The 21020-nt window shown below is 40.4% G+C and overlaps 1 protein-coding gene across 1 annotated transcript in view; it reads right to left on the bottom strand.

Moving 5' to 3' along the window:
* ZNF704 (zinc finger protein 704) overlaps positions 1-19871 on the bottom strand; it is a 237906-nt gene extending 218035 nt beyond the window's left edge. The window contains exon 1 of the mRNA XM_036097084.2: positions 19107-19871. Coding sequence (XP_035952977.1) covers positions 19107-19604 — 498 coding nt within the window. The 5' untranslated portion in view covers positions 19605-19871. The remainder of the gene's footprint in view (positions 1-19106) is intronic.
* Positions 19872-21020: the final 1149 nt, after the last annotated feature.

Below are 21020 nucleotides of genomic sequence, written 5' to 3'. Positions count from 1 at the left end.
TGAATTTCTTTGGTGCCTTAGTTGACCCATTTTTGTGTGGGTCAATTTGGAGGCTCTTTATTCTGTTGCATAAACCTGTCTGTCTATCCTGTAGTACTAGGAGCACAGTGTTCAGATTACTTTCACTTTATAGCAAGTCCCAAATTCAAGTACAGTAAGTCCTCCAATTTCGTTCTTATTTTTCAAAATTGTTTTGCAATTACAGCTATTTTGCATTTCCACACATTTTATATTAGCTTGTCAATTTCTGCAAAAATTCCTGCTGAGATGTTGTTTGGGACTATGTTGAATCTATAAATCAATTTGTGGAGAACTGACATCTTAACCATATTAAGTCTTCTCATTGAACATGTATATTGATTCATTTATTTAGGTCTTTTTAAATTACTCTCATCAATATTTTATAGATCTCACACATCTTTTTTTACATTTTTATTTAATTTTATCCCCAAATGTTTAGTCTTTGATGTCCTGTAATTTTTTAAATTTTATTTTCTAAATACAGTACATGCAATTGATTTTTTTTTTTTTTTTTTTTTTTGAGACACAGAGAGAGAGAAAATGTGTGGTGGGGAGGGGCAGAGGGCGAGAGAGAGAGAGAGTCCCAAGCAGACTTGGCATTGATTACGGAGCCCTATGTGGGGTGCGATCTCACAACTCTGAGATTATGACCTGAGCCAAAACCAAGAGTTGGATGCTCAACCTCCTGTACCACCCAGGTGCCCCCAGGCAATTGATTTTTATAAAATGGCCTTGTATAATGTTACTTTGCTAAGTTCACTGATTAGTTCTAGTTTTGTCAATCCCTTAGGATTTTCTCTGTATATGATCACATCATCTGCAAAGAAAGACAGTTTTACTTCTTTTTCTTTTTAATTTATTTTTATTTTTTTTAAAGATTGTATTTATTTATTTGAAGGTGGGAGAGTGAGCGACAGAGCATGAGCAGGGGAGGAGGAAGAAGCAGACTTCCCTGCTGAGCAGGGAGTCCAATGTGGGGCTCCATGCCAGGACCCTGGGATCATGACCTGAGCGGAAGGCAGTCGCTTAACTAAGCCACCCAGGAGCCCCTACTTTCTATTTTTCTAACGTTTATATCTTTCATTTATATCTTTCTTTATATCTTCTTGCCTTATCACACTGGCTAAACCTCAACACAATGTTGACTAAAGAGGTTAGAGCACACATCCTTACCTTGTTCCTGATATTGGTGGACTGATTTTGGTATTAAGTATGATATTAGTTATAGGTTTCTTATATGTGGTCTTTTATCAGTTTGAGGAATTTCCCTCCTATTTCTAATTTGTTGAGAATTTTTTTAAATCACAAACGGGTGTTGAACTTTGTTTTCTCTGCATCTTTTTTGATGATCATGTGGCTTTTCCCTTTCGGTCTACTAATATAGTTAATTATACAAATTGATTATCAAGTATTTCACCAAAAGTACATTCTTGGGGAGGGAAAGCTTTGATCATAATATATTATCCATTTTTATAGGGCTAGATTTGATTTGCTAATATTTTGTTTCATATTTTTGTGTCTACGTACATAAAAGTCTATAATGTTCTTTATTTGTAATGTCATTGTATATTTTTAGTATCAGGGTTATGTTGGCCTCATAAAATGTATTTGGAAGATTCCATCTTCTTTTTTAGTAAAAGTTCTTGTGAGATTGGTATTATTTCTTCCTTAAGTATTTGATAGATTTTACTGGTGAAGCCATGCAGGCCTAGAGTTTTCCATGTGCAAAGATCCTTAATTATAAATTCCATTTATTTAACAGATGGTGGGTTATTGAAATATCCTGTTACTTCTTGTGGTCAGTTTTGTTAATTTATGTTTTTCAAGAAATTTTCCCATTTCATCCAAGCCATCAAAGGCACTGGCATTAACTCCTACTAACATAAAGTAGTATGTCCTAAATATCCTTTTAAAGTCTGTAGGATCAGTAGTGACATCCTCTCTTCCATTCTTGATATTTGTAATCTGTGTTCTCCCTCTCTTTTTAAAACATAGCTAGGGGTTTATCAATTATATAATATATATAACATACATGTTTCTTCCTCCATACATTCGTATCTCAGTAACAAACCACTATACACAAAGTTTACTGTCTCCTCAAGTACAGTGTGAACAGGAACTCTTTCCCAGTCTTGTTCTTGCCTGTGCCCTTGAAGCTGGCAAAGAGTAGGAGCTGAGTGAATATTTGTTGAATGAAATAACCATGAGATTGAATGAAATAGCCAAAAAAAATTTTTGTTAACAATAAAACCATCAACTTATTACTGAATTTAAACAAGATCTTTAAGGTATCTCAATTTTAACATAAAAACACAGGCATAGTTTACAAACAATGAAAACTATACCATATCTATTAAAAGTTTTAAAGTAAAAAGAGTTTTCCTTAATAACCTCTATGTTAGATTGCAAGAAAAACTCAAGTGACGAAAATCAATATAGTTGAGAGAATAACCTATTTGAACAGAAATCTCTTTTAGAATAAGAATAAAGAGCTAAAAAAAAAAAAAATTGCTGTCACCCAACAGATGGCTAAAAGCACATTTTCAGAACCTCTTAACCACCCACTAAGCACTCATGTAACAAGCAGATATGCAAATAGCAGTCCCTGTTCTCTTTCTGTAAACCCCACCTTGGGTCATTTCAAACCTTCAAGTGGCTCCTCTCTCACTGCCAACCACCACTTTCCTACTTTAAGATGCCACTAGGTCAGTGCTTACATGGAGTCAGGTGCCCATTTTTCTCCCTTTCTGAGATACTGCAACTAATACTTGATGAAACAAGATTATTTTTCTTTCAGATGCTCTTCACATACTCAGTTTTGTAAGTTCTAAGATCATTATTCTAATATTTACACTATTTCTCTAATATTTTGTTAAACTGGTTTTGAGTTGTAAGTATGTGAACCTAATTGAAGACATTTTCAAAATTTTACTTTTTTTCATTGAAGTATAATTGACATACAACATTATATTAGTTTCAGGTGTACCACATAATGATTTGACATTTGTATACATTGATAAATGATCACCACAATAAGTCTATTTTCCATCTGTCACCATACAAAATTATAAAATTTCCTTTTTTTTCTTTTGATGAGAACTTTTAAGATTTGCTTTCTTAGTAACTTTCACATTTGAACTACAATAGTATTGACTACAGTGCGCACATTGTACATTACATCCCCATGACTTATTTATTTTATAACTGGAAGTCTGTATTGCTTCATCCCCTTCACCCATTTCACTTACCTTGCAAACCTGTCTCCTTGGGCAACCACCAATCTGTTCTCTGTATCCATGAGTTTTGTTTTGCTTTTTAGATTCCACATATAAGTGAAATCATATGGTTTTTGTCTTTCTCTGTCTAACTTATTTCACTTAGCATAATAGGTTCATCCACGTCACAAATGGCAAGATTTCATTCTTTTTTATGGCTGAGTAGTATTCCATTGTGTATAGATGTGTATGTATATGTATCACATCTTTATCTATTCATCCATCGATGGACACTTGGGTTGTTTCCATATATTGGCTATTGTAAATAATTCTGCAATAAACATGGGGATGTATATATCTTATCGAATTAGTGTTTCCCTTTCTTTGGATAAATATCCAGAAGTGGAATTGTTGGATCATATGGTAGTTCTATTTTTAATTTTTTGAGGGACTTCCATACTGTTTACCATACTGCCTGTACCAATTCACATTCCGCCCACTAGCACACAAAGGTTCACTTTTCTCCACATTCTTCCCAATACTTGTTATTTCTTCTCTTTTTGATAATAGCCATTCTGACAGGTGTGAGGTGATATTTCATTGTGGTTTTGATTTGCATTTCCCTGATGATGAGTGATGTTGGGCATCTTTTCTTGTGCCTGTTGGCTAACATTTTCTTTGGAAAAATATCTATTCAGATCCTCTGCCCATTTTTTAATTGGATTGTTGTTGTTGTTGTTGTTGTTGTTGAGTTGTAGGAGTTCTTTACATATTTTAGATATTAATCCCTTATTAGATATATGATTTGCAATATCTTCTCCCATTCAGTACACTGCCTTTTCATTTTATTAATGGTTTCCTTCACTGTGGAGAAGCTTTTTAATTTGATGTAGTCCCATTTGTTTATTTTTGCTTTTGCTGTTCTTGCTTTGGGGATAGATCCAAAAAAACATCACCAAGACCAATGTCAAGGAGCTGACCTCTTATGTTTTCTTCAGGAGTTTTATGGTTTCAGGTCTTACATGCAAGTATTTAATTGATTTTGAATTAATTCTTGTGTATGGTGTTAAGATAGTGGTCCAGTTTCATTCTTTTACATGTAGCTGTCCAGTTTTCCTAACACCATTTATGGAAGAGGCTTCCCTTTCCTCATTGTATATTATTGCCTCCTTTGTCATAAATTAATTGATGATATAAGCATGGGTTTATTTCTGGGCTCTCTATTCTGTTCCATTGATCTGTGTGTCTGTTTTAATGGTAATACCACACTGTTTTGATTACTACAGTTTTGTAATATAACTTGAAATCAAGAAGTGTGATGCCTCCTGCTTGTTCTTTCCTTTAGCTATTTGGGATCTGTTGTGGTTCCATACAAATTTTAGGAAGTTTGTTCTATTTCCATGAAAAATGCCTTTGAATTTTAATAGGAGTTACACTGAATCTCTAGATTGCTCTGGGAATGTGGACATCTCAGCAATATTAATTCTTCCAGTCCATGAGTATGTAATCTTTCCATTTATTTGTGTCTTCTTCAGTGTCTTATAGTTTCAGTGTATAGGTCTTTCACCTCCTTGGCTAAATTTTTTCCTAGGTATTTTATTATTTTTAATGCAATTGCAAATGGGTTTGTTTTTCTTAATTTCTCTTTTTGATAGCTCATTGTTAGTATATAAAAATGCAACAAATTTTTACATATTGATTTTGTATGCTGCAACTTTACTGAATTCATGTATTAGTTCTAACAGGTTTTTGGTGGAGTCTTTAGGGTTTCCTATATATAAAATCATGTCATCTGCAAATAGTGACAGTTTTACTTCTTCCTTTCAAATTTGGAAGCCTTTATTTCTTCTTATTGCTTAAAAGCAATAGCTAAGATTTCTAATACCATGTTGAATAAAAGTGGTGAAAGTGGGCATCTTTGTCTTCTTTCTGATCGTAAAGGAAAAGCTTTCAGATTTTTGCCATTGAGTATAATGTTAGCTGTGAGCTTGTCTTATATGGCCTTTATTATGCTGAGGTATGTTCCATCTATACCCACTTTGTTGATTTTTTTACATAATAAATGGATGTTAAATTTTATCAAATGTTTTGTGCATCTATTCAGATGATCATATGATTTTTACCCTTCATTTTTTAATGTGGTGTGTCACATTAATTGATTTATGGATGTTGAAACATTCTTGCATCCCTGTAATAAATTCTATTTGCTCATGGTTTATGATCCTTTTAATGTGTTGTTGAATTAGTCTGTTAATATTTTGTTGAAGATTTTGCATCTATGTTTAACAGTGATATTGGCCTGGAATTTTCTTTTTTTGTGGTGTCCTTGTTTGATTTTAGTATCATAGTAATACTGGCCTCTAACCATGAATTTAGAAGCATTCCCTCCTCTTTAATTTTTTAAAAAGTTTAAAAAGATAATATTAAATCTTTGAGCATTTGGTAGGAATCACCAGTGAAGCTGCTTGGTCTTGAACTTTTGTTGGGAGTTTTTTGATTATTGATTCAATCTCTTTACTAGTAATCGGTTTATTCAGATTTCCTACTTTTTCATGATTTGGCCTTAAAGATTGTATGTTTCTAGAAATTTATCCATTTCTTCTAGAATGTCCAATTTTTTGGCATATAATCATTCATAGTAGTCTCTTATGATCTTTTGTATTTCCTTGGTATCGGTTGTAACTTCTCTTTCATTTCTGATTTTATTTATTTGAGCCCTCTCTCATTTTTCCTTAGTGAGTCTAGTTAAAGGTTTGCCAATTTTTTTTATCTTTTCAAAGAACGAGGTTTTAATTTCATTGATCTTTTCCATTGCATTTTTAGTCTTTATTTCATTTATTTCTGTTCTATTATTTCCTTCCTTCTACCAATACTGTGCTTCATTTGCTCTTTTTCTAGTTCCTTTAGGCATAAAGTTAGATTGTTTATTTGAGGTTCTTTTGTTTCTTGAGGTAGGCCTGTATTGCTATAAACTTCCCTCTTAGAGCTTTTGCTGCATCTCATAGATTTTGGTATATATATTTTTAAAGATTTTATTTATTTATTTGACAGAGAGAGACACAACGAGAGAGGGAACATGAGCAGGGGGAGCAGGAGAGGGAGAAGCAGGCCTCCCACTGAGCAGGGAGCTCAATGCGGGGCTTGATCCCAGGACTCTGGGATCAATGACCTGAGCTGAAGGCAGATGCCACCTTCATCTGAGCCACCCAGGCAACCCTAGATTTTGATATATTAAATGTCCATTTTCATTTGTTTCAAGGTATTTTTTTATTTCTTCTTTGATTTTTTCGTTGACCCATTGGTTGTTCAGTAGCATGACTTAATCTCCACATATTTGTGATTTTTCCAGTTTTCTACTTGTAATTGATTTCTAGTGTCATACCATTGTGCTTGGAAAAGATGCTTGACATGATTTCAACCTTCTTGAATTTACTGAGTCTTGTTTTGTGGCATAACATACGGTCCACCCTGGACAAAATGTACACTTAGATTCCATGCGTCCTCAAGAAGAATGTGTATACTGCAGCTGTTGGATGTATATATCTATTAAGTCCATCTGACCAAATGTGTCATTTTTTATTAATATATAATGTATTATTTGTTTCAGGAGTACAGGTCTGTGATTCATCAGTCTTACACAATTCACAGCGCTCACCATAGCACATACCCTCCCCAATGTCCATCACCCAGCCACCCCATCCCTCCCACCTGCCTCCACTCCAGCAACCCTCAGTTTGTTTCCTGAGATTAAGTCTCTTATGGTTAGTCTCCTTCTCTGGTTTTGTCTTGTTTCATTTTTCCCTCCCTTCCCCTATGATCCTCTGTCTTGTTTCTCAAATTCCTCATATCAGTGAGATCATATGATAATTGTCTTTCTCTGATTGACTTATTTCGCTTGGCATAATACCCTCTAGTTCCATCCATTTTGTTGCAAATGGCAAGATTTCATTTTTTGATGGCTGCATAATATTCCAGTGTGTGTGTGTGTGTGTGTGTGTGTGTGTGTTTATACACACATCTTTTTTTAAAGATTTTATTTATTTATTTGACAGAGAGAGACACAGTGAGAGAGGGAACACAAGCAGGGGGAGTGGGAGAGGGAGAAGCAGGCTTCCCATGGAGCAGGGAGCCCGACGCGGGGCTCAATCCTAGGACCCTGTGGGATCATAACCTGAGCTGAAGGCAGATGCTTAATGACTGAGCCACCCAGGCACCTATACCACATCTTTATCCATTCATCTGTTGATGGACACCTTTAAATCTGTTAATATTTGTTTTATATATTTAGGTTATATATTAGGTGCTCCTAATGGGTGCACAAAGATTTACAAATGCTGTATCTTCTTGCCGGAGTGACCCTTTTATCATTATGTAATGCCCATCTTTGTCTTTTATTACAATTTTTGTTTTAAAGTCTTTTTTGTCTGATGTAAGTATAGCTACCCCAGATTTCTTCTGATTTCCATTTGCATGAAACATCTTTTTCCATCCCTTCATTTTCAGTATGTGTGTGTCTTTGCATCTGAAGTGAGTCTCTTGTAGGCAGAATATAGATGGGTCTTGTTTTTTAATCCAGTTAGCTACTCTGTGTCTTCTGATTGGAGAATTTTGTCCATTTACATTTAAAGTAATTATTGATAGGTATGTAATTATTGCCATTTTATTAATTGTTTTCTGGCTGTTACTCTCTGTTCCGTTGTTCTCTTGCCTTCTTACCTCGTGGTTTAATGATTTTCTGTAGTGTTATGCTTAGGTTCCTTTCTCATTTTACCTTCTGTGTATCTACTATAGGTTTCTGCTTTGTGGTTATACCATGAGACTCACATATAACAGTCTACTTTATAACAAGATAAGAGCAAGTTACGTTTAGACTCATTCTAAAACTCTACCATTTTACTCCTCTTCCTCAAGTTTTATGTTTTTGATGTCACATTTTACATCTATTTTGTGTGTCCCTTAATTATTATAGGTATAGTTATTTTGTCACTTTTGTCTTTTAACTTTCACATTAGCTTTATAAGTGATTAATTCACTATATTTACCTTTAATGGTGAGAGTTTTACTTTCACATATTTTATTGTTACTAATTAGTACCCTTTTTTTTCAGCTTAAAGAAGCCCTTTTAACATTTCTTGTAAGGCTGGTTTAGTGGTGACGGATTCCTTTGGCTTTTGTTTGTCTAGACAGCTCTTTATCTCTTCTTCAATTCTGAATGACAACCTTTCTTGGTAGAGTATTCTTGGTTGGAATTTTTTCCCTTTTAGCATTTTGAATATATCATGCTACTCCCATCTGGCCTATAATGTTTTTGCTGAGAAATCTGATAGTCTTATGGGGGTTCCCTTGTATGGAACAAGTTGTTTTTCTCTTAATGCTTCAACAGCTTACTTTTTTAAAAAAATTGTTATTTAAATAAACTTTGAGTCCTAGTCCAAATTAATAGAAATTAGTGAGGTTTGGTCTTTACTAAGCACTTGTAGTTGACTTCTGAATTATACACAAGCTATATGAAAGTGTTTATGAAAACTGCATTTCATATTGTTTTTAGAATTTACTCCAAAATAAAGTCTTCTCTCTCTTTAAATTACCACTGTTGCTTAAGTACCAATTCCAATTATTTTTAAAGTCTGTTGATCCCCACTGTTTTCTGCAGTGTTTGACAAATATCTATGTCATTTGATACAAAATTATGATAGATAGATAGGTAGATAGATGATTGATAGATAGATAGATAGATAGATAGATAGATAGATAGATAGATAGAAATTGCCCCATCTTCTCTGAGGCTTATTTTCCATATCTATAAATGGGGATAATAATATCCACCTTCCGGATTACAAAGAGGGTCAAATGAAGTTAACTATGAGGGCCCTCTATAAATTATAATGCATTAAATGTTGTGTAATACTGATATAAATATTGAACAGTATCCAAGAAAGAGTCTTTATACAAAGTATTCAGTGTTCACAAACACTTAACCCCCTTTCTGCAACAGTCATACTGTTGTTGACAGAAAATGTGTCAATCGTAATGTCCTAGTGATTTTATATGTCCTTTTCATTTAGACTATTCTGATATTTTAAATCATTTTTCCTTTAGAATGTGGAAAACATATCATTGAATACATTTTCCTGGGTGTAAACACCTTGTGATTTTCTGTTCCCTCGGCACTTTTTAATTCTGTTATGATAGCACCCCTCACCCCTCCCATCTCTTCCACTCTTTAAGCTGATTTACCAAGAAAGGTAGTGTTCTCTACCAGTTTTTAAATTTCACACACAAAAACGGTATTCACAGATATACAAGTGAAAATTTACCACATGAATTACTCTCTCTTTTTTTTAGAAATTTGATACTGAAAAAATTATCAGCTTTATGAGGGGAAATATTTTGAAGATTGCATGACCCACAAACGACTTTTTAAAAAATTTTTTTATTTTTATTTTTTGAGAGAAAGAGAATGTGTGTGAATGGGGGGGGGGGGCAGAGGGAGAGAAAGAATCTTAAGCAGGCTCCAAGCTCAGCACAGAGCCTGATGCCGGGCTCAATCTCACAACCCTGAGATCATAACCTGAGCCGAAATCAAGAGTTGGACACTTAACTGACTGAGCCACCCAGGTGCACCCCCCACCCCAAACAACATTTTAATCTTTCTCTGCACAGGTGACAATTTATTTCTTTAATAATGCAGTTTTAGTCATTTATCCCAAGTATAAGACCCTTATCCATGGATTTCTCATTTATAAAAATAATTATAAACCAGTATTTCCTAAAATGTACCCCAAGGAAAAGATGCTCCAGAAAAAAAAGGCTCTGTAATCTAATAAATATATAAATGCCACAACCTATATTCACCTTCTTAGAAACTCAAAATGGCTCTTGGTATCTATGATCAATAACTTCTTTATAGGTATATGAGTGTTGTATTACTCTCCCAATTTCCTCTATGTTTAAAATATTTTGTAACTTAAAAAAAAATCTGTGTCTGTTTTTAACCATAATTTCTCCCAAGTTGTTTAACCACAGTGTCCTTTTCTCCTCCTTCTGGATATCTCTCCAATAATAGAAGCAAGTAGGTACAAGAGTTTAAAGGTACACTTTAGGGTACACATCCCCATCTACTGAAAAAACAGAATGACTTCTTCACCAAACGAAAGTACAACAGGTCCTAGACACAAATGCAGAGGAGGATGGGAAGGGCAAACCCACACCTCAGAGATTCTTAGCCATATGCAAGTTAGAGGTGGTGGTGGAAGGTGACATCTCTGTATTTCTACCACAGCTTTTAACAACACCTATTGAATGTATATGGTAAGGCTCTTCTCGCCCCTTTGGATAGTAGCCAAATTTACTTCAATGTAAGAGCCATAGATCCGAACAGACTGATGAACCTAAGAGATAGAACACCTCTGTCCTCTTTGCACAAGTTGATAAATGACTCACAGCTTCCTGAGATGAAAAGGAAGATTCAAGCTCACCACATATACGATGAAACACCAGAGAGTTCAGATGAACGAAGTCACTTCAGGAAGTAGCTTTCTTAAATACCTCCAGAGCATGGAATAAGGAGAAGGTTGTAATAGTCAAAATAACTGTGAGATTTGAGATCCTCAAGCAAAATATTACAAAAGATTCCTTTCTGAAAGCATAAACGAAATAAACTGCCATCTGTATCAAATTTCAGGAGGTCTCTGGGTCACATTCAATAATAATAGGCAATGACAAGACAATATTATCCCAATTTTATAGATGCTAACACTGAAGCATAGAGACATTAAACAACCTGATAAAGCCATGCAACTAGTAAGGGAAGATGGCAGAATTTGAACCCAGAGCCTGTTATATCCCTTCCTCATCTACAGAGAGGTAACAGTGGAGTGAGGGGTAGCCAGCAGGATCACCTGCTTTGACTCAAGCCTGTTCTCTCCCATCTCACTAATGAGCCCACAATGAAGGTCACACTAATGGACTAAAATTATTCTGTCTGCAGGTTTTATCAAATCATATTTCAAGCACACAGGCTCTTTAGAAATTGGATTTAATTTAAAATGTTGGAGCACTTTTGACATTCACTTATTTTGATGAGCCATCCCCAATTAGTCTGAATCAGGGAGATTTTACTTTCACTTAACCTTCCATCATGACAAGAACATAAGGAAAGCAAGTGTGTCACTGGTAACTGTAGGGAAGTGTCAAGACAACAGACTCTAAGTCGGTCCTCATGGAGCAACATACAGGTAGTATCCTTTTATTTTCTTAGTACCTCAAGGCCCATCGTGTTCCACAGGACGAACATACCCCTCTTGGATGTTACTGCAAACTTTTTACCTGAAATTACAGACCTGCCTTCAAAACTCTAGAGTTGAGCCTATTACCCCTACATATAAACCGTAACACTGGATTTTCCAAAACAGTATCTTCAATGAAGTGTAAAAATTTAATCACTCTAATTCTACTACACATATCTCAGAGTTATATTCTGTTCCACTTCATCCAGTAAGTGAGAACAATCAAGGTTATTTGCCAAATTCAGTGATTTAAACTCATGCATAGACTAGCTTCTCAGAAATCACCTCCTGGCCAAACCATAACACCTTTTTCATATAGATTGTTTGGCTACCATTGCTTTAAGGTAGATATCAAAATTGCATCCCAAATTGTGGGAGCCAAATAAGGTCTCTCAGTAGATCTAATCTTCGTCTTAGGGATAAGGAGGGAAAAGGGCTTAGAATTTCTTTATAGACAATTTGGCAGGAATTTGTTAGACTGTGGGCTCCCTGAAGGTAGGTCTTATTCACTGTTATTTTCCACATGTGGATTAGGAACATGATAAACAATAGCCCACAATAAATGCCTACTGAGGGGATGGACAGGAACATGAACAAGCAAACCAAAGAAAGTCATCCTTATTTCAATGATACAGATTTGGCTGGGCCAGAAGGCTGGTTATGATAGCCTCAGAATATTCTCAAATATTTCAGAAAGCCTAATGGAAACTATGCATTTACCTTACGATGAGATTGCACAAGGCAGCTAAAAGGTCAAATTTCTTCTACTTTAGCACACTTGATATCAAGTCACTGTGACAAGACCAGTTGTTCTGTGTAGCTCGGAAGTTGGGTAGGAAAATGGTCCCATGCTTCTCCTCTCCGAGCCCTTCGTGAGGTGGAAGACCCAGTATCTGACCGGGACAGGTTTACAAATGAATAGGGTCTCTGTGTTTTAAGAAGTCAAGCACAGTAGCTCTCTCTGACTCCCCGCAAAGGGGCAAGGGTAAGAAGATTTGGGGTAAGGTGTGACTTCTCGATTTTCCTCCTCTTTTTTCTAACGCTTCCACAGTCAACTAGTAGTAAAATTTTGGTGGAGGAGGAGAGGTCCTAGTTGAGGGCCGAGTACACATGTCCGCTGGAAACTACACAGGGATGGAGGACCGGCCCAGGCAGGATTCCCAGGGGGTCCTGCCCAACTTATCACAAGCTACCACAGCCACAGCGAGGCCACCTCTACCTGAGGCACTTTCTCTAGGAAGAACATTCTAAAAATAGAAGTTGATAAGCAGTGACAGATCACTTCAGAAAGTTGTGATTTCTCTAGCCACGATTCTGAGGGAGTGAACTGCAGAACATTCCCAGGCACAAGAAACCAACCCAGAAAGGAGGGCCATAACTTGGGGTTGACAGATCAGGGTGCTAATACTGGCCCCACCGAACTTGCTAAGCAGCCCTCTCTGGACAAGGCATTCCACCTTTCATGGTCTTGGTGTCCTCAGTGGTCAAATGAGGGTATCGGCTTACTAGATAATCTCTGTTTCCCTTCCAACTCCAGCAGTCTACGATTCAGTGAATGACAACTTTGTCTGGTATCTTAAGCACATGCCTTTCACTCGAGCCAACACAGACCATTTGCAAGACACATGCTTGTTAGCAAATTGGAATTCAGTGTTTGCTGCACAGAACCTGCCAAAGGATTCTTAAAGTCATCTGATATTCAAGATAGAGTCTAAAGATGTGTTAACCATCCCTGAAGAGCTGGCGCACGGAAAGCAGATTCCATTCAATTAATATTTATTGAGCACCAAAAGTGGGGACGTTGACATATATTATCTCATTTAAAAGCCTTTCTTCACAGTTTTTCAATAGATGTAACCCTGATAGAAGCACTAGCAGTCTTTCCTGTCCAACGTTTTCTTAAATTTATTATGCCAATAAATTATCAATCCCTTCAGATGCTTCCTATCCTTACACTAACACACAGCATCACAGAGCACAACCCTGGGCCTTATCATCTCTGCCCCTACTGTTTTGCTTCATTGTGTTACAACTTACTAGGGAATCCTTCCTCCATTTGACAGTGTTCTTGTATTTTTTAAATTAAACCCTGGATAAAGATATTGTTTACTGTGCTACTTAGTATTTCTTACATAGGAGCCCAGGAGGTTCACTTTTTTGGGGGAGTAGAAGGGGGAATCTTGCCACTGCAGATAAATATGTAAGTTTCCTTTGATCAGAAACTGAAAACTGTAATACAAAGTTTTTCTTGTTATCTCATTTAAAGCCTAAATTAGTGCCATTATAATAATTGAGCAATATATCTCAGATACTTCATAGCATCTTGTCCTCAACCTCCTTAGCTATCCCAAGTCCTCCTGGAAATAAATGGGCAAATAAATTATGGGAGATTCCAGTCTGGTGACTAAAAGCACAGGCCATGGATGTGAACCACACTCCCACTTGTGGCTACATTACGTCCAGTGTAGTATTTCATTTCTGAGTCAGTGTCCTCGATTGTGGAGAATGGGGCCATACTTATTCCCAAATCATCATTTCTAATGAGACTCTACTTTATATAAAGCATTTAGTATAGTTCTTGGCTCATAAATATTTGGCAAATATGTATTCATATTAATGATATTTTGGAATCCAAACTGCTCTGCATTTTATTCCCATTCTTTTATTGATTTTATTGGTTTACTCTTTGTTTTCTCCAAGCCACTGACCTATGGCCTTTTCACCATCCCTCACCCCTTTCCTTTCCTTACTTTTCTTAAATCCCATAGCCCATCATTATAGTCACAGCTGTGCCACCTTCCTCAACAATATGTTCTTCTCTTTCTTTCCTTTGCTCACCCACCTGGCAAAACCCTATCCCTGCTGAATCCTACTCTCTGCTTTGTCTACAAAGAGACAGTAAAGTGTAAGGCATCGGGGGATAGTTCTGGAGTTCAAATTCCCAGGGCTCAAACACCTGCTCTGCCACCTAATACCTGTGTATCTTTAAGTTGCTTACCACTTCTGTAAAATGAGGATGATAATAATAATGCCTGACTCCTGGATATGTAATGAAGTTGAAATGACACTATACACTTAGACTTGTACTGACCATAGTATGCACTCAATAAACATTATTTATTATTATTGCTCCACACATGAGTCAGTGGAATGAATTTGGAAAAAATCACATACCTAGACAGGCTGCTTGCACCATAAATGGAAAACCATAGACAGCAGATGGGCCCTTGATACTATCTAGAAACTCTATTTGCTTTCTCAGTATGTTTGTTCTCCTACTCTCCCACAGCACTGTGCCATGCCTTCAACTCTTACTTTAACTCTCCTCCACTCTCAGCTGATGACCTCCGTCCTGCTGCATGGGGAAAATAGAAGCCATAAGACAAATACTACTTCATCTGACCATCAACCAATATACAACTACCCACATCTGGACCTGTTTTCTCCACCTTCTCTTTAATTCAATGGAAGAAATTTCATTGCTTCTGTCAAAGGCCAACCCCTGTACTTGGGTTACAGGTCTCCTCTACTGTGACTTTCCCAAGAATGTTCCTCACCCTCCTCCAAGGCATATATATATACCCTATATATCTCCTTCCATTAAGTGGAACTCATGACCCACTCCTAACCAATAGAATATGGCAAAAATGATGGAGTATTGTTCTTATCATTACAGGGAATTATATGAGACTTTACCTCGCTAAGACAGGCGCTAAGATTCCCCTTGCTGGCTTAATGAAGTAAGAGGCCATGTTGAGGAAGCTCAAGTAACAGAGCACTGTGGGAAGTAGAGGTGGGGGAAAGTGTATCTAGGAGCTGAGGGCAGCCTCCAGGCAAAAGCCAGCAAGAAGCTGGGACCCTCAGACCTAGATGCAAGGGAAAGAATTCTGCTCACAACCTCAATAGACTTGTAAGTGCGTTCTTCCCCAGTTAGGCCTTCTGATAAAAATATAGCCCACCTAATGCCCTGATTGCAGCCATGTGAGACTCAGCAGCAGTCCAATTAAGTGGAACCTCGACTCCTAACCCATAGATACTGTGAGAACTGTTGTAAGCCAAAAGGTTTGTGGTAATTTGTTATACAGCAATAGAAAATGAAGGCATCCCGCCCCCCAAACACAGCAGAAAATTCCCATAATGCTGTAGTACCTATTCTAGAGTCTACCGTATCCTATCTTTAAAAAAAAAAAAAAAAATCTAGACTATATGCCCTCTAGGTATTCCCCCTTCTCTCTGCTCTCTTTTCCAACAAAACTTGTTAAAATAGTTTTTCATATGTCTCACTATGTCCTCACCTCCCATTCACTGCTCTGCCCACTGCATTCACATCACTGCCTTCACATTCTTTTGTCAAGAATACCAATAAGTTCCACATTATTTCATCTAAATGGATATGTCCCTATGCTTATCTTACTCAATATCCCAGTAGTATTCAACACAGTTCACCACTCTCCACTTTTAGAATGATTTCCTCCCTTGGCTTACAGGACTTTACATTCTCTAGTTTCCTTCGACTTGTCTGGCTACAGCTTCTCGTCCATCTTTGCTGGCTTCTCCTCCTACACCCAAACTTGAACAGTGCTGTGCCCAAGTCTGGCCCGAGGCTGTCCTCTCTTGACCTACTGCACTCCCTTTCTAGTCCCCAGCTTTAAATGATATCAACATGCTGCTGACTCCCCAGTTTTTCTCTCTAGCCCTGACCTCTCCCCTCAGCTCCACAACCTACAGCCAGCTGCCCAATTACATTCCCATTTCCATGTCTAATTGTCATCTCGGATTTAACATGTCCAAAAAGAACACTTGATTTTTCTTTCACAAAAATCTGTTGTGTCCCCAGTTTTCCCAATCTCAGCAAATGGCACATTTAATAAACCTTTACACTGGGGCTTCTCACTCCTTCACCCTCCCCCCTAATCCATCAGCAAGTCCTTGCAGGTCAATCTTCACAATAGATGCTGAATTTGTCTACTCTCTAACTCCACTCCTGTCAACCCAGTACAAACTGCCCTCACCTCCCACCTGGACTGCAGCAACTGCCACCTAACTGGTCTCCCTGCTTTTCCCTGCTGTCCTCTACAATCCATACAACAGGAATTTTTTTTAAAAACACAAACTACCTTATATGCCTTTACTGCCTAAGACTTTCCAAAGACTTCATACTCTACTTTAAAAAGCCCACCAAGGGGCACCTGGGTGGCTCAGTCGTTAAGCGTCTGCCTTCAGCTTAGGTCGTGATCCCAGGGTCCTGGGATCGAGCCCCGCATCTGGCTCCCTGCTCCGTGCGGGAAGCCTGCTTTTCCCTCTCCCACTGCTTATGTTCCTTCCTTCACTGTGTCTCTCTCTGCCAAATAAATAAAATCTTTAAAAAATAAAAAAATAAAAAGCCCACCAAGCCCTAGGTTGCTCACTCCTACCTGCCTCCCTGACATATCTTATACCTCCCAAGTTCTAGTCATACTCATCTTTTTCTCCTTCCTACCTCAGAACTTTTGCAATTGCAATTCCCTCCACTGGACAGATCTTCCCAAGCTACATGTCTCAGGTCTCAGATCAAATGTCCCCTCCTCAGGGAGGTCTACCTCATAGTAGTAGCTTTCTCTTCTTCCTCTTAGACTCTGATATCATTATTTCCCTCATAGCATGCATCACAATCTCAAGCACCACACTTATTTGTTTGTTTGTTTATTTGATTGTTGCTATAACTCCTCTCACTAGATTTCAGCATCTGGAAGGTGCTCACTGCTATGTTCTAGAATAGCACCTGGCACCTAGGAGATGCTCAATAAATATTTGAATAAATAAATGCATAAGTATATACAGAAGTTGTTGACATTTTATATGCATTAGAATAAAATGATCCACTATATTCCATTAGAAAAGCTCTTCAGATACAGTGTCAAGATGCCATTTAAACAGTAAAAAGTGAAAAGAATTATACCTCAAACTATTCAATATATACATTACTAAAAAGCTATAGGCCCACAAAAATGTTATAAAATGAAGCCCATTTTTTAAAAAAGTTAACAGAAATCTGTTTGGAGATAACAGTCTTTTTTGATAATGTGAATGACCACACCCTAGTTATTCTGTTTCTATAGGTGTGATTTTTTTCCTACATTGGGTTTACTTTGATCACAGAGCATAAATTATAATTTTTCTGTTACAAACTACAAGCCATAAGACATATTTTCAGTATTGCTGGACTAAAACACTAAGGAATCACTACTCTCATTACTCAATGTCACTGATGCCGTGTGACTTGCAGGCTTTTTAGCAGACCATGGTAAATGAGTGTGCTCATGGTCTGGATTCCAACAAGCAACTGTCAAAAACTATCATCCCCAATGACTACTTGCTAAAAATTTCTCACTCCTAGAGCTGGTACTTCCAGGGTGGTCTAGGAAAGAAATTTGTGCCTATGTCTATTCTGGGGATATTCTAAATGCTGATGTGTAGCATTTCTTTGGAATTGCAATTTCATGCTTCGAGGAGTGCTTTTTTTTCCCCCCAAGCCCCAGAAGATAGTCTCTATTAAGCTCACTTGTTTATGTATTTTTTTTCTTCCTGATATACCACTATCCTCTGAAAACTCCAGTAAATAGTTACTCAGTTGATTTTAAGAACCACTCTCGAGAAAAAGCACTAACTTCATCGCCTACCACTTGCTGCCCTCAAAACTTCTTAGCAACATACACTGTGCATGAACCTCAACGTGGTTTGCTTTGTCCAATCGCATGCCTGAAAGCCCAGCCAGTCAGTTGTGTAATAATAAACCCCTTATCTCCTGAAGATACACAAACGGAAAGATCTCAGTGCTTCAGTGCACAAGAGACTTCACTAGAATTCTCAGCAGAAACTCACATCCATTTTAAATGCCAAATTACCCCCACTTTCCCCGATTTCCTCTCCCCTCCCCATCTGCAATTCTGAGGAGGGGAAAAAACCCAAAAATGCTAAACAATGTCGAGTTTAAAGGGGAGTGGGGGGCGGGCAGTGCCAAAAGCTGCCAGCAAAATGCATTTAGAAACCAAGGGCTTGGTTTTCGCTTTGGGCTTACCGGTTCCTTTACAAACATCTGTGATGGAAACTCATCAACAATTGTTCCTGGATGAAGAAGGGACTGAAAGATTGACAAGAGAAGCTGCTTGCTAGTTTCAATAAGCTTGACTAGCCCTCGAAATAAGGAGGACACTCCTGCTTCCTCCGCGAAGAATAAAATCTCACCCCCTCCTACCTCGCGCGTCCCCACCGGGCGCAAACCCGCGCCTACCTCGTCCCATCTCCAAGTTCCCTACCTCGCCAGGGAGAAGTGTCCTTTCCCTGCACCCACACCAGACAACCAACCCGACCCGGCCTTTGAGGAACTGGGGAGCGACCGCCTCGGAAAGGTGCTGGGGGCCCGAGGTGTGAGCTCATCAGTTCCCTCGCTCTGCCGCCGGCGCCGCCTGACACACCCCTCCCGGCCCGGCCTCCACCGGTCGCCAGTCCCCGGCCTCAGCCCGCGCGCCTCGCCCGGGGGCCCGGGCCCGTCTCTCTCCCGGGGCTGGCGGGTCCCGCGCGCGCCGCCGTGCCCAGCACGCACCTTCAACGCGCCCCGGGCCGGGCCCTTGGGGACCGCACGGCCGGGGCCGAGGGGCATGAAGCGCTCCTCGCTGTCCTCCTCGTCGTCGTCGCCGTCCACCACCTCGACGACCACCTCCTCGTCCTCGTCTTCCTCGTCGTCATCCTCCTCCTCCGCGCCCCCTCGGGGCTTCTCCTCCACCCGCCCGAGCCCCCTCCGCCGCCTGCTCCCGCCTTCCTCGTCCTCGTCTTCCTCCCCCAGAAGCAGCAGCACGGGCGACGAGGCGGCGGCGGCCCCGGCGGCCCCGGCGGCCCGAGGGGGGCCGGTCCCGGCGCTGCGCGGCGGCGGCAGCGGCGGCCTCCAGCTCTCCGGGGCCGGGGCCGGGGCCGGGCCCGGGCCGAGGGGTGGGAGGCCGGGCAAGGTGCCTTCCCTGGCAGGCGCGGCTCCGGGTGCCTGCAACGCGGCGCCCCCCCGGCGGCTGCCCAGGCTGGAGCGCTTGGCTAGACGCCGCGCCTGCATGCCTGACCGCGGGCTGCCAGCCGCGGCGCGGAGCCGGAGAGTTTGTCACCTCCTCCTCCTCTTCCTCCCCTGGGCGGCCGCTGTGGTCGCAGGCGCCCCGGGCGCGGGGCTGCGGGGGGCTGCGGGAGCCGCCTCCCCGGGCTTGCAGCTGCCACTGGCTGCAGAGGCGCGGGCGCCGCCTTCGCTGGACCGGCCCGCGGGGACGCCGGCGGCCGGCGGCTACGGCGGGGCGGCGCGGCGGCCGCGGGCGGGGGTGGGTGTGAGCGAGCGGCGCGCTGCCGCCTCCGCCGCCGCCGCCTCCGCCGCCGCCGCCGCCGCCGCCGCCGTTGCCGCTGCCGCCTCGGAGCCGCGGGCCGCGCTGCGCTCCATGCGGCCGGCGGCCGGGCCCGCGCGCGCCTCTCCCGGCCCGCTGCGCCCGCGCGGTGCTGGCCTACAGCTGCCGTCCCTCCGCGCGAGCTGTTTGTGTTGTGTGTTTTCCACCACCGCCCCCCTCTTCGCGAGCCATTCCTCACAGCTCTCCGGTGCCCCCGTTCAGACAAAACCCGGACTGGATTTATTTCTCCTACCCTCAGCCTCCGCAAATCTGGTGCTTCTCAGCCTTTGGCCCAGACGCTGGGGCAAACGCTACCCCGCAGCAGATTATTCCTCCTGCTGGGTGGACGGAAGACTTTGCTGGAAGTAGGGTTCTTGGTCAAACTCAGACTTTGAAGGAAGTAATTTTGCCCGCAAGTCATTTTCATGGTCTCTGCTGTGCATGCGACTACTCTTGACCTTACGTCAAACAGGAGAAGGTGTATCAATCTGAGATTTGGGGCCACTTCCTAATACGAATCATCAGACTCATTTGCGTTTTCGAGATACTGGTTCACGACATTGCCTGCCGATCTCTCAGTCGCTTTGACCGCACCGTTCTAGGCCCTGCCCATTGAGCTCTCTGGGCGACGTGCTAACTCTCTTAAGTCTTTGAGCTTTCCTGTCTGCATGTTTACCTTAAGTGCCTGATTATTAAGGGCTACATTCCTAGCTTTCAGCTCTCACCATCCAGTCCGTAGACCACTGGCACTATCGAGGCCTTTGGAGAAACAAAATGGGGCAAGAGTTCCAGATTGCCTGAGTTTGTTATTTTTTAAAAACTAATATGAAGTAAGAGTCTGGAAATCAAGCACATAACCATATAACTAATGACACTGTCGCTTTCTGAGGATTTCTAGGTATGATAAAGAAAAGTCAGGTGCTACCGTTTGGGATTAGGATATATAATAAACCATACTCTTTACATACAAATCATTCGCCAAATTCCATCTTTGTAGTTGAGGTCTGAGAAGGATCTAACTCACCAAATGCTCTGGCAGGTGCCTCCACGAGGCTAGTGTAAAAGATGTCCTCACCCTCAACTTCCTTTCACTGTAATTACTG

Source organism: Halichoerus grypus, chromosome 5 (genome assembly GCF_964656455.1).
Source record: "Halichoerus grypus chromosome 5, mHalGry1.hap1.1, whole genome shotgun sequence".
Taxonomy (NCBI): domain Eukaryota; kingdom Metazoa; phylum Chordata; class Mammalia; order Carnivora; family Phocidae; genus Halichoerus; species Halichoerus grypus.
The sequence above is the reverse complement of the archived record's forward strand: the minus strand, read 5'-3'. Positions and strand labels throughout refer to the sequence as shown.